The sequence below is a fragment of the Aotus nancymaae genome, unplaced genomic scaffold (assembly GCF_030222135.1).
Source record: "Aotus nancymaae isolate 86718 unplaced genomic scaffold, 86718_ANA_hifiasm-v0.15.2.pri h1tg000076l, whole genome shotgun sequence".
Classification (NCBI taxonomy): domain Eukaryota; kingdom Metazoa; phylum Chordata; class Mammalia; order Primates; family Aotidae; genus Aotus; species Aotus nancymaae.
Genome location: NW_026988491.1, coordinates 10,014,673 through 10,027,782, shown reverse-complemented (window position 1 = coordinate 10,027,782; position 13,110 = coordinate 10,014,673). Strand labels below are relative to the sequence as shown.

Here is a 13,110-nt window from a genome sequence, read left to right as displayed (position 1 = left end):
CCGGCCTCGGAAGGCCAGCATCCTCCCGTGGCCTGTTTACCCAGCACACCCACGCAGTCCACACGGGTCCCCGCCCTCGTGATTAGTGTGCTCTGTGCAGGGCAGGAGCTGGCCTTATGGGACAGCAGTGCCTTGAGGAGGGAGGGACGTCAGTCGCGGAGGCATGCATCCTCTGGGCGGGGGCAGTGGCTGGAGCCTGCCATATTGAGGTGGGAGGAGGCGGCGCCTGCAGCGTCCTTCCGCCTGCACCAGCTACAGATGCTCACTTCTCGGGTGGCCCCCAGGCCCGCCCAAAGTAGTCACCTCTGTGAGGCCAAGAAGTCATTTCTCACCAGGAGACTCGACAATGCTGCTAGCAGGGTGGTTTTCTACCTTTAATGGGGGATAAAAAAGGCACCTCTCCCAGTATGAGAGGATCAACCGACAGGTGAGCCCCAGTGCCATGGTGCCCGGCCAGGAGGAACAGAGGAAGGGTACGGGCAAGCCAGTGGAGGGAAGGTGGGGCCCAGCATCCAGCATCCCCCGGAGCCTCACCTGCAGCCTCTCACCCACTGCGTGCAGAGTTGCAGCTTTGTATCTGGGTCACGGCAGCTCCTCAGGGGGCCTCCACACCTCCACGCCCTGCCCTTAATGGCCAGCCGAAGCCATGGGGCCCCATGTGGCAGAGCAGGGAATGGACCAGAGGCTCGGCAGAACTTCCAGTGTGGCCAGCCTCCAGCCAGGCCTCCACTAGCAGTGTGGGCTCTGAACGGCTCCTTGGGGCATGGGTCTGGAGCAGGGCATCACTCAGTGAAGGAGTCACCCTGGGTCAACCAGCCAGCAAGCCAGCCTGTCCTGGGGGCTCCACTTCTCAGCAAAGTCTCATGGTCGGCTGGGGTGGGAAAGGAGGCGGAGCAGCCAGATCCCAGTGCAGCGCTGATCTGTCCCCCAGCCACAGCTGGGGCAGCTCCATCTTCAAGGAGAAGAAGAGGGGGTAACGAGCCACCCCCAAAGCAGCATTAACACCAGAGGGAGGGAGGGAGGCCCCAGCCTAAGGGTGTGAGAACAGCAGGGACCTGGGCTGCAGGGTGCCAGACCCCACACTCATAAGGCAAACAGCACGTCATCATCTTTCTCCTGGGTCTTCTTTCGGGCCGCTGGGCCAGGTGGGGGACCCGGGGGCCCCTCAGCTGAGGGGCTGGAGAGGTTGGGCAGTCGATCCGCGGCTTTGGCCCGTTCTTCCAGGAATTTGTCAAATTCTAGAGGAAAGGGAGAGGGTGACCGTGGGCTCTGAGGCCAGAGCCCCAGCGAAAGGAAAGGGCGGGCAGGGGCGGGGACTACTACCTTCGCTGGTGACCCCCTTGGGCTCTTCCACATCATTTCCCTGGGAAGGTAGAAGGAAAGGAGGCAGAGGTTAGCCGGGCCCCAGGACAGTCAGCCGGGGCAGTGGGGCCACAGCTCGGGCACCGCCCCGAGTCCCAGGACCTGGGCTCCTCCCTGAGCCGTGGGGCCTTCCTTAGGTGGCACCCAACTTCCTGAGCCTTGTTTTTTCCTTCTGTAAAATGCAGTTGGGGTGGGGGGGTTGAAGCTAACTTGGAGGGTTGCTGGGGAGCTGAAATGGGATAATACACGCACGCCAAGCCCAGCACCTGGTGCCCAGTGTGTCTTGGATGAGTGCTGATTCCTTTCCTTGGAGGGTCACAAGGGGTGGATGGTCCTCACCCGTGGGGAGAAAGGCTGATACCCAGAGACCGATGGCCATTCATGCTAACACTGCAAACTAGGGAGGGGGGCGAGGCTTCTGCCAGCAGTCAGAGAGCCTGAGTCCTTGCCCTGTGGCTTAGTCCTGGGCAGAAACGGCCTCTCCACCTGCAGGAGGTGGCTTCTGGGCTTGAAGTGCCCAGGCGCCCATGTGGGCCTTGGTGCCCAGAAAGGGTGCGGCAGGTGCTGGGGTAGGAGCTGAGTCTGCTTCTCCTTCCTTCTGCTCTCTGGGAGGGTGGCAGGGATTGGGTTCCCTGTCTCCTGGCACCCGTCCTCCTCCTCCTGGGTGCTCCCCTTTAGAGGGCAGCTGCTTATCATCTGATCTGTAAACAGGCTGGTGATGGGTTCGCTCTGCTCGTGGCTGGAGGCTCCTTGAGCTACTGCAGGGAAGAGCCTGGCACCGTTACGTGTCCTTGGTCAGCCTCTCTAGCCTGCCACATCCCTGTGATGGGCAGGCACCCACTGGGCCTCACCTTGGGAGCAGACTCTGGGAAGCAGCTGAGAGGCTACTGTGCCCAGGCCTTCTCTTGGGGGGGCGAGCGTGCCAAGCAGGAGGTGGGCAGGGGGCAGGAGATGGGGACTTGAAGTGCGCCCCTCCACTCTACCCCGGCCCTACGGGTCATTTCTTTGTGAGAACAATGGGTCCTCCTGCTGTGTGGGCGAGGAGGGGGCCTGAGCCTTTGTGTCCGAGCTGACTGGGCCCCAACGTACCACGTCAGTGGACAGCCACTGCTCGATGTCCTCCATGAGGCAGGCCTGTGTGACTGGGATCTGGAAGGAGGGGCAGAGGGTGAGGCAGGGAGGGCAGTGCCCTGGGCAAGAAGGTAGTGCCAGCTCAGCGTCCCGCAGCTTGGTGGCCCTGGGCAGCCTTCCACCCAGGCCCCAGCTGCCTAGCTGCCCGGACCCACCCGTGGGCCCACTGTGGCAGGGTGTCAGCAAGGGAGGTGCAGAGCCAGGAGACAGAGCTCCCAGCAGCTGGAGCAGGGCCAGGGGTCAGAGGGAGCTCCTTCCCCTTAAGGAGAGGACCCCCAGTTCTCACACCCTGCGGGCAGGGTTCTAGGCTGGAGGAGAGGCTTTGGGCAATGGCCTGGGGCAGGGGCTAGGCCACTGCTGCAGGTGCTCAGGAGCATCTGACAAAGGACACGCGAAGCCCAGGGATGAACCCCAGGCATTTTCTCCGGCCATGAAGGCTGGGGTGGGGACATGGTTAGTGGGCCGGGGTCCACAGGTTCCATTCCCTGGTGCCTCTGCAGATGCAGACTTCATGATAGAAGAGGGCATAGCAGGGCCTGAGAACAGAGGCGCCAAGTTGACCAGACAAGGCCAGGTGGGTAGGCCCAGATGGGGACATTTCACTTTGGGCTGTGCCATGATGGCTCCCACACAGGGCCAGGAGTTGTTGGAGGCTTTCTCCTCTAGCGGCTTCTGCAGCGGCAGACTCCAGTTGGTGCTCATGGGCACAGACTTCAGAGTCAGAAAGATGTGGGTCTGGCTCACCCCTTAACACATGCGACTCTGAGTGGGTCACTTAACTTCTTCGCACCTCATTTCCCTCAACCTCTGGGTGAGGCTAGCAGCAGTGAGGATGAAATGGGAGAATGGATGTGGAGAGCTTGGCACAGGGCCTGGCACGGAGGAGGTGTTCAAGAAATGCCAGTTCCTATATACTATTAGTAACGACACTAGTAGCACTAGTTACTAGTTAGCTATTTTGGAAAAGACAGAGTCTTTGCCCGACCAGGCCAGTCTGGTCTCCAAGCTCCGTCACCCAGCACCTGAGGCCCCCCGTAGGCAGGAGCAGAGCCAGAGAGAAGGCAGGAGCCGACTTCCCAGCAGCAGCGGCAGCAGCAAGTGCCCGGGCTGTCCACACCAGCTCCCTCTCCCGGTGTGCTGTCCCAGTCGCCTCTTAGCTGCCAGAGGGGCTGCCCTGTCCTTGCCCGAGAGTCAAGAGTGGGAACCGGGCACACAGGAGCTGCAGAAGCTGGGCTGGCTGGGCCAATCTGGGAACAGCCTGAGCACAGGGGCCCTGCAGGGCCCTCAGCTGCCCCTCCACACTCCTCTGGGTCTTCTCCCGGGTCCCACTCCCTAAGACAGCAGCACCATGCCCCATGCCCACGCCTGGCAGGAGACCTGCGAGCAGCCCCAGCTCTCGGCGGCCAGGCCTGGCCCCTGCTCACCATGCCTTGTCTCACCATCCAGTCACTGAGGCTCTTCTCATGGCTGCCTCCCATCTGGGTAAGAGAGAGTCATGCTGATGGCAGAGGGGTGGCAGCGCCAGGGCCACTGAGTGTCACAGCTTCTAACGGGGTGCACATTTTGGGTCAGGAGGCCTGCTGCCTTGTGTGTATGTAGGTGTATGTGTGAGTGTGTAGGTGTGCTGTGTGTAGGGGTGTAAGTGTGATGGGCATAGGTGAGTATGTAGGTGTAGAGGTGTGTGTAGGTGTGTGTGTAGGTGTAGGTGTGTGGTGTGTGTGTGTAGGTGTGGTGAGTGTAGGTGTGTGGTGAGTGCAGATGTGTGTGGTGTGTGTAGGTGTAGGTGTGTGGTGTGTGTGTAGATGTATGCAGGGTGTGTGTGTAGGTGTGTGTGGTGAGTGCAGATGTGTGTGGTGTGTGTGTGTAGGTGTAGGTGTGTGTGTGTAGGTGTAGATGTATGTGAGGTGTGTATGTGTGTGTGGTGAGTGTAGATGTGTGTGGTGAGTACAGATGTGTGTGTGTAGATGCGTGTGGTGAGTGTAGGGGTGTGTGTGTGTGCAGGTGTAGATGTATGTGGGGTGTATGTGTAGATGCGTGTGGTGAGTGTAGATGTGTGTGGTGAGTACAGGTGTGTGTGTAGGTGTAGATGTATGTGGGGTGTGTGTGTAGATGTGTGTGATGAGTGTAGATGTGTGTGGTGTGTGTGTGTAGATGCGTGTGGTGAGTGTAGGTGTGGTGTGTGTGTGTGTAGGTGTGTGTGGTGGATGTGGCGGCTGTGCAGAGGGATGAGGCAGGTATTGTGGTACCCAGCAAGGGGTGAACCACAACAGCTCTGGGATGCCAGAGCCCTGAGTAGGCTGGAGCAGAGCTGATAGCGAACTAAACAAAGCTTCTCAACCCTCTCCTCAAGGATCCCAGAGGCTGGGCCTCAGCAACCCCAGGACGGCAGGGCAGGTGGCTGTCAGATGGTCTGGAGGCCCCCAGTGGGGTCTGACGGGCACCCAGGTTTTAGGAATATCAGTTTATCCAATCTTCTCAAATTCATCCATAGCACCAAGCGGTTTCCTAGTGCCCCAGAATGGAGGGAGATGAGAGTCCAGCTCCCAGCCCACCGCCCAGTGCCTGGCTGGGACCCAGCTCAGACCAGCGTGGGGCCTGGCACATGGCAGACTTGTCAGGAAGTGAAGGAACTAAAACCTGGCACACAGCATGCAACGCCACTTCATCACAGGACTTGTGAGACCTGCTCTGAATCCCAGGGTGCAAACATGGGCTGCCCACAATTGGCACTTGATTCTATTTTTTTCTTTTTTGAGATGGAGTCTCACTACGTTGCCCAGGCTGGAGTGCAGTGGTACAATCACAGCTCACGATAACCTCAAACTCCTGGGTTTAAGTGATTCTCCCACTTCAGCCCCTCAAGTAGCTGGGGCTGCAGGTACGTGCCACCACGCCTGGTGTTGATGCTGTTTTGTACTTTGCTGTTGGGAATCGTTTTCTCATGGTTTAGTGTGTGAAGGCCTTACCACCAGCCGGACTCCAGCACCCCAGGAGCAGGCGTTTGCTCACACAGTTTTAAGAAATCCTACCCCGATGTGGCAGAAGGGGCTGAACTCTCCCAGGTTATCGGAGATAAATGAGTGATAACCGGCTCATCAGCTTCTGCTTTGCTGCTGGTGGAGCTGCATGGTGTGCTTCTTCCCTGCGGGCGGGCTGCAAAGGTGGTGTGGGAGCCAGGACACCTGGGCTCTAGTTCTAGTCACCTGGATTGCTGTGTGTCCCTGGGGAAGTGAGCCCTGTCTCTGGGCTGCAGCAGGAGCAGATTGGCTGGGATTACTGCTCACTGGGCAGTGGAGTCAACCTCTGTGGAACTTCTAATGAACCTGACATGCTGGGAGCCTGAGGCTAAGGAGGGATACACACACCCCCACTCACCCTCCTTTGCACCTAGCTTTTCACATCTGCTGTACTTGCGCTCAGCGTGGCTTTGAAGCCAGGCAGACCAATACCTGCGAGACCCTGGGCAAGGTATGTCTCAATTCTCAGCCTCAGTTTTCTCATCTGTAAATGGGATAAGCACATGGCGGAAATACTGTACTGTGCGCCAGGCACCATGCTGAGGACGCTACACCTGTTGTTTCACTTAACCTCTCTCTGGGACTCAGTTTTCTCATCTGTAAAACAGGATAATAACATATACTCTAAGGGTTTGTGTGATGACTCTGTAAGAGAGGGGATGCAAAGGGCTTAGCGCAGGCCTGGCCCAGGGCACAGGCTCAGTAAATGATGGCTTCCACCCGAAAAAGGACAGGAGGCTCTGACATGGGGGCACAGTGTGCTCCGCTTGGCGGCAGGTCGCATGCCACACTGGGAAGTCCTGGATTCTCCTGCTGCCCGTTGGGCAGTGGAGTCAACCTCTGTCCATGAGAGGTGCACGTGGCACACCCAGTGTCCTAGACCTTGCCCTGTTCTGACTTGGGAATGGCTCCTGAGATGTTGGAGACCCGGTGGCAGAGGCAGAGTGCCTTTGAGAGTCACGAACACTGTGCCCATAGTGGAGTGGACTTGAAGGTTTCCAAAACTCCTCCCTCCCTGCTTTCCTTCTTCTTTTGCCACAGGGTCTCACTCCATTGCCCAGGCTGGAGTGCAGTAGTGCAATCTCAGCTCACAGTAACCTCCACCTCTCGGGCTCAAGTGATCCTCCCACCTCAGCCTCCAGACTAGCTGGGACTAAAGGTGGGCCACCATGCCCGGCTAATTTTAAAATATTTTGTAGAGACGGAGTTTCACCATGTTGCTCAGGCTGGTCTTGAACTCCTGACCTCAAGTGATCTGCCCACCTCGGCCTCCTAAAGTGCTGGGATTCCAGGCGTGAGCCACCGCGCTTGGCCCTCCTTGCTTTCTTAGCTTCCATCCTGATCCTTTTGGATCGGAAGTCAGAGAAATGTCCCTCCTGTGTTTAAGACTTCCCTGCAGCCTCCACCTCACTTAGGGTGCAATCTGCAGTGCTCCTAGCTGCCCCGAGGTCCTCTGGTCCCAGCTACGCCTGGAGTTTCATTTCCTACCCCCAACCCCATGCTGGCCTCAGAAGTCCCCACACTGCCTCGAGCCTCCTCGGCCCCAGGCCCGCCACCTCACTTCCCGGACACACAGTTCCTGCTATTTCGAACCGTCTCCCATAAGACTCGCTCTGTGTGCTCACTTGCTGGAGCAGAAATTCTCACACTGCCCAAAACGCATCCAGATACACATTTAAATGCATGAGAAAATTGTGCCTGGAGCTCTTGCTAAAGGGCGTGGGGTCACCCACAAAGTGTGCTTGGTGCTAGACAAGCGGCTGTCACTCAACACAGTCAAGGAACTAAATGGAATTCAAGGAGCACCCTGGCACTTCTCCCTGCCGCTTCACAGTCTGCTTTTTTCCCTCTCTGCCCACACTCCTGCAAATAAAAAGTCTCTAGAGAGGCAGAGAGGAGTAATATTGACTGGGTTCTAACTCCCTGTAAAGCACCCTGAATACATCCTCTCACATGTTCTATTGTAAACAAGTCTAGGTGCTAGGATAAGCCCCAATGTACAGATAAAGAGACGGTCATGGGCCGGGCGCGGTGGCTCATGCCTGTAATCCCAGCACTTTGGGAGGCCGAGGCAGGTGGATCACAAGGTCAAGAGATCGAGACCATCCTGGTCAACATGGTGAAACCCCGTCTCTACTAAAAATACAAAAATTAGCCGGGCATGGTGGCACGTGCCTGTAGTTCCAGCTACGTGCCTGTAGTCCCAGCTACTTGGGAGGCTGAGGCAGGAGAATTGCTTGAACCCAGGAGGCGGAGGTTGTGGTGAGCCGAGATCAAGCCATTGCACTCCAGCCTGGGTAACAAGAGCGAAACTCCATCTAAAAAAAAAAAAAGAGACGGTCATGCCTGCAATCCCAGCACTTTGGGGGGCCGAGGCAGGTGGATCACGAGGTCAGATAGAGGCCATTCTGGCTAACATGGTGAAACCTCATCTCTACTAAAAATACAAAAAAAAAAAATTAACTGGGCATGGTGGTGCATGCCTGTAATCCCAGTTACTTGGGAGGCTGAGGCAGAAGAATTGCTTGAACCAGGGAGTCAGAGGTCGCAGTGAGCCGAGATTGCGCCACTGCACTCCAGCCTGGGTGACAGAGCAAGACTCTGTCTCAAAAGACTGAGGGTCAGTAAGGCCAATTATCTGCTTAAGGACACACAGGGCTGGTCAGCAGTAGAGCTGGAATGTGAAGCCAGGGCTTCTGGTGTCCAGTTTCAAGTCAAGCCCAGGTGTGAATCCGTGAGTGTGAGCTTGGGCAAATGGCCTGGCCTCCCTAGCAGTTTCCATAGCTGTAAATTGGGAATAACCACATTAGCCAACAAGAACCGACTGAAGAGCCAAACGAGGAAAGGCCTGTGGATGTGCTGAGCCAGGGCGTGGCCCACAGCGGCACCCAGCAGGTGAGCATTCCTTCACCTCCTTCAGGAGGGCCCCCTGCTTACCGCACCAGTGCTCTGCTGCCGGGCGTCCAGGGCTCCAGCCAGGCCATCTGTTGCTTGGGGGGCTTCATATTTTACCCTGAAACAGAGACCACCAGGCCATCAGAAGCTGCCCTTACCAATGGCTGATGCAATAATGGAACGGGTCGGGGGTCCTGGGTTGAGGGCTCCCACCCTCCAGGCCTGCCTGGAAATGGTAGAAAGGGTCTCATTTCCTGCTTCTGGATATGAGGATCTGACAGGTGACCTCCATGACAGGCAGCAGCAAAGGCTGGAGAGGTTAGGGAGACCAAGACCACCAATGGCTGTGACCAAGACTGGCTAAACTCAGACTGAGAAACTGCTCCAGCACCCCTAGGCTCGTGGAGAATTCCCTGCAGACCCTTTCTTGAGCAGGTCTTGTTTCCTATTTTCTAGACTGTGGTTCTGTATGAGGTTGTATTTGAATGGGGGATTCCATTCTGCTGCTGAAAACAAACCTGTAAACTGCTGGGTGAGGTGCCATCTTGTCTTGCACTGGCTCACCAGCACAGAGATGACCACCTGCACTCCACCCCACCCCTTGTCTCAGCAACATGGGAGGTAGCTTGGTTACAGCTCTTCTAAATGTCCTCTGGAGGATGCCAGCCAGCCAGGCAGGGTGGGGAGGCAGGAGCTGGGAGGGCACGCAGGGCTGATGGGCTGGGCGCGGCAGAGGCTGGCCCTGCAGCTGCTGGGCAGATGAGGAGAGGCAAGGAGGGGTGTGTTGTGTTTGATGTTTGAAGTTAAGTCTCCTGGGGAGCAAGAGAATAGCCCCGGAGAAGCTGGCTAAGGAGGAGAGGCGGCTAGGGTGTTTTTCCCAGCTGCTGTAGTGGGGATGTCCAGGGCAGGTATTGGGGATCCAGTCCTGATGCAGAGAAAGAGCTCCATTCTTCTCGCCCTGAACTGCTGGCAGAGAGGACCTCAGCACTGGCTCAGTCCAGCTTTCAGGTGAAGAAGGAAGCCACAGAATTCTGGTCTGCTATTCCTGCTAGGGATAAGGACACCTGACACTCTGGTGAAGCAGGGGCTGGTCTAACTGGAAGCTTCAGGAACTGGGACAGCATTACATTGAACTCTTTTTGTTGTTGAGATGGAGTTTTTCTCTCGTTGCCCAGGCTGGAGCGCAGTGGTGAGATCTCAGCTCACTGCAACGTCCGCCTCCTGGGTTCAAGTGATTCTCCTGCCTCAGCCTCCCGAGTGCTGAGATTACAAGTGTCTGCCATCACTCCTGGCTAATTTTGTATTTTTAGGAGAGATGGGGCTTCTCCATGTTGGCCAGGCTGGTCTCGAACTTCCAACCTCAGGTGATCTGCCCGCCTCGGCCTCCCAAAGTGCTGGGATTACAAGAGTGAGCCACTGCGCCCGGCCACATTGAACTCTTGCAATATCAACTTGCTTTCCTAGGAATGGAGTAGGCTGGCACTGAAAGGGGCTTGAGTAAGACCCCCCATTCCCAGGCAGTCACTTCGAAGAGCGCTGCTGTCTGTTCCTTCCCACCAGGGGCAGAGTTCGCTGGTGGAGTGTGGCCACTAGCTGAGCCATTCCCTGGTTACAGGCTCCCATCCATGGCAAGTGGGCCAGTGACTACTGCAGGGCCCTGCTGGAGCCAACCTTAAAGCCAGGGCCAGTGGTGGTGGCATGGGGAGGCGTAAGGTTGCTCAGTTCTGACCCAGAGAAGGCCTGCTAATTGAGAGTCTGGAGGTGGCATGTTGCTGTCTCTAACACATGCTTGGCACATTGTGGGCAAGGCTGAAGAACATGCCCAGCCCTAGGAACACGCAGAAAGCGATGCTTTCCCTTTGCTCAAAAGCACTATCTGCCCTTCCTAAGTGCTCCTCGCCTCCCCTGCCTTTCTATCCTGCCCACACACGGCCCTGAAGCCTGGCTGTCCCCGAGGGCCACGCCTGTGGTGGTGGAGGGCCAAGCACTCCCCTGGAGGAAGCCCGCACTTCCTGCACTGGGTTGCGGCCCCTGCGGCGGGGTCTGCTGCCCCACGTCCAGCGCAGGAGGGCGGAGGGTCACTCCTCAGGTGGTCCCGGTGAGGCTGTTGGACAGGAGCTGGACCTGGGCCACTGGGGTGACCCCTGTCTAAGTGCTCCTTGTAGAGACAGCCTCTGTGCACAGCAGCACTAACGAAGATGCGGGCAGAGGGGTGAGGGACACCCCTGCCCTGTGAAGGCCTGACTGAGGCATCCCTGCCACGGCTTGCCCAGATGCCCTACTGCTCCTAGGCACTGAGTGGATGGGACCAGCTGTAGGAAAGGCTGTAACAGTGCCAGCTGTGGTCAAAGGTAGAGCAGAAACAGCAGCTGCTAAGAAGCTGCTTTCCCTGAGAGCCAAGGCAGAGCCAGTCACAGGCTGGTGTGAAGTGGGGGGCCAGGCAGGTGCAGGGAGGAGGAGGCTGGACACCAGGCAGGCAGAAAAGGCCAGTTAGGTGACCAGAGCTGGAAGATCCCCCAGAAGCATAAGGGGGCCGGCCAAGCAGGAGAGCAAAGGGATGAGGACATGGATGCTCAGGCACACGCCTGACCCTGGCTGATGTCTTCTGCTAGGGTAGAAACCAAGCCCTGGGGGGGTGGCCTGTGGGAGGACCAATGGCCTGAGAAGGTGCCTGATGTCATTTCAGCTGTGCCCAGCTGAAGGCAGCTTCAACGATGAAAATCTGGTAAGAAGAGAAATCCTTCCTATGCTCCCTTCTGCTCATGTTATAATAAAATCAACTGCTGCGGCTGGGCGCGGTGGCTCACGCCTGTAGTCCCAGCACTTTGGGAGGCTGAGGCGGGTGGATCACCTAAGGTGTGGAGTTCGAGACCAGCCTGACCAACATGGAGAAACCCCATCTTTACTAAAAATACAAAAACTTAGCTGGGTGTGGTGATCTTGAACTCAGGAGGTGGAGGTTGCGGTGAGCTGAGATTGCACCATGGCACTCTAGCCTGAGCAATAATAGTGAGATTCCGTCTCAAAAAAAGAAAAAATCAACTGCCTCCAGTGGGACCCGCCACCCTCTCAGCATCCTGCCCCCTTCCCTGTGTGAAGGGTGTCTTTCCTAGCTGCTGCGCGGGAACCAGGGCACCTCTCTCCCACCCTACCTCTGAGCCTTTGCACATGCTGTTCCTAGTGCCTGAAATGGCCTTCCTGACTACCAGGCACCTGGTCCAGCCCTGAGTGCCCTCTGCAGAGTTGCATGCCCCCTCCTCTGTGTCCACAGAGCCTGGTGCCCCCTCCAAGACAGCACTTAGGCCTTCGCAGCGGTGGTCCCAGTGCATGTCACTCTCCCTGTGAGACTGCAGGCCCTGGGGGACCAGCTCCTGGTGTGCTTTTCCCTGTCCCCAGGGCCTGCTCCCCAGAGGAGTGATGTCACAACAGCAAACCTCAGCCAGGCCGGTGATCCAGGGCAGGTGCCAGGGCTCTCCAGTGTGGCTGGCAGTGCCAGGGTGCAAGCCCCACCAGACCTGTTTGCCTCTGCACGGTAGCCTTGGCAGCACCCCTAACTCCATGGCAACTGTGAGCTGCTGGTCCCAGGGCACTCAGGCTTAAAAGTACAGACTCTGCCCAGACTAAAGAAAGATACAGCTAGCTGGGCGCGGTAGCTCACGTCTGTAATCCTAGCATTTTGGGAGGCCAAGGTAGGCGGATCACAAGGTCAGGAGTTCGAGACCAGGCTGACCAACATGGTGAAACCCCATCTCTACTAAAAATACAAAAATTAGCCAGGTGTGGTGGAGCGTGCCTGTGATCCCAGCTACTTGGGAGGCTGAGGCGGGAGAATTGCCTGAACTTGGGAGGTTTCAGTGAGCCGAGAGTACGCCATTGCACTCCAGCCTGGGAGACAAAGCGAGACTCCATCTCAAAGAGAAAAAAGAAAGAAAGATACAGCTAATGGCCGGGGCAGCCCTAAGGACCCAGGCAGGCTGCAGCCTGTTGGATTTGACCTGGATTTGTGGGTGTGGAGAGGCTATCCCTGGGCCTTCTGGAGGTCCATTGACAAAGCTCCCAAAGATACCACAATGACCTCTAAGGAGCTGAGTGGGGTCAGTGGGAGGATCCCATAATCTAGAACTTTCCTTAGCTATAAGAATCTTGGGCTGGGCACAGTGGCTCATGCCTGTAATCCAAGCACTTTGGGAGGCTGAGGTGGGTGGATCACCTGAGGTCAGGAGTTCAAGACCAGCCTGATCAATATGGTGAAACCCCATTTCTACTAAAAAATACAAAAATTAGCTGGGCGTGGTGACGGGCACCTGTAATTCCAGCTACTCGGGAGGCTGAGGCAGTACAATCACTTGAACCCACAAGCGGAGGTTGCAGTAAGTCAAGATTGTGCCACTGCACTCCAGCCTGGGCGACAGAGCAAGACTCTGCCTCAAAAAAAAAAAAAAAAAAAAGAATCCTGGCTGCCCATAGCTCAGCCCTGAGGGTCACAAGCAAAGGGCTAAAGAAACATCAGGCAGACTGTTCCTCTTACAAGCCTGTATGGGGCCAGTTCTCTTGTAGGTCCTGGCAAGGGGCAGACCCTGGTGGACACACTCAGGCCACATGCCTATGCTGCTGAAAGCACCTCCTGAAAACATGCAGTGCGCAGGGAAGGGCAGAGCCCCAGCTCTGGAGCAAGGCCATAGAACCTGCTTAATTTTCTCTGGAA

General features: G+C 56.9%; 1 protein-coding gene across 8 annotated transcripts in view; it reads right to left on the bottom strand.

Annotated features, from left to right (window-relative positions):
* Positions 1–871: 871 nt before the first annotated feature.
* The window catches only part of TOM1 (target of myb1 membrane trafficking protein), a 44,439-nt gene continuing 32,200 nt past the window's right edge, over positions 872–13,110 (bottom strand). For 3 of the 8 annotated variants that reach the window (XM_012434293.3, XM_012434296.3, XM_021668778.2), the window contains 5 exons: positions 8,448–8,523; positions 3,918–3,971; positions 2,452–2,511; positions 1,321–1,363; positions 872–1,238 (listed from right to left, as the gene is read on the bottom strand). In XM_012434293.3, coding sequence (XP_012289716.1) covers positions 1,084–1,238; positions 1,321–1,363; positions 2,452–2,511; positions 3,918–3,971; positions 8,448–8,523 — 388 coding nt within the window. In that variant the 3' untranslated portion in view covers positions 872–1,083. The remainder of the gene's footprint in view (positions 1,239–1,320; positions 1,364–2,451; positions 2,512–3,917; positions 3,972–8,447; positions 8,524–13,110) is intronic. The other 5 variants (XM_012434294.3, XM_021668776.2, XM_012434295.3 and 2 more) reach the window with 5 other exon arrangements.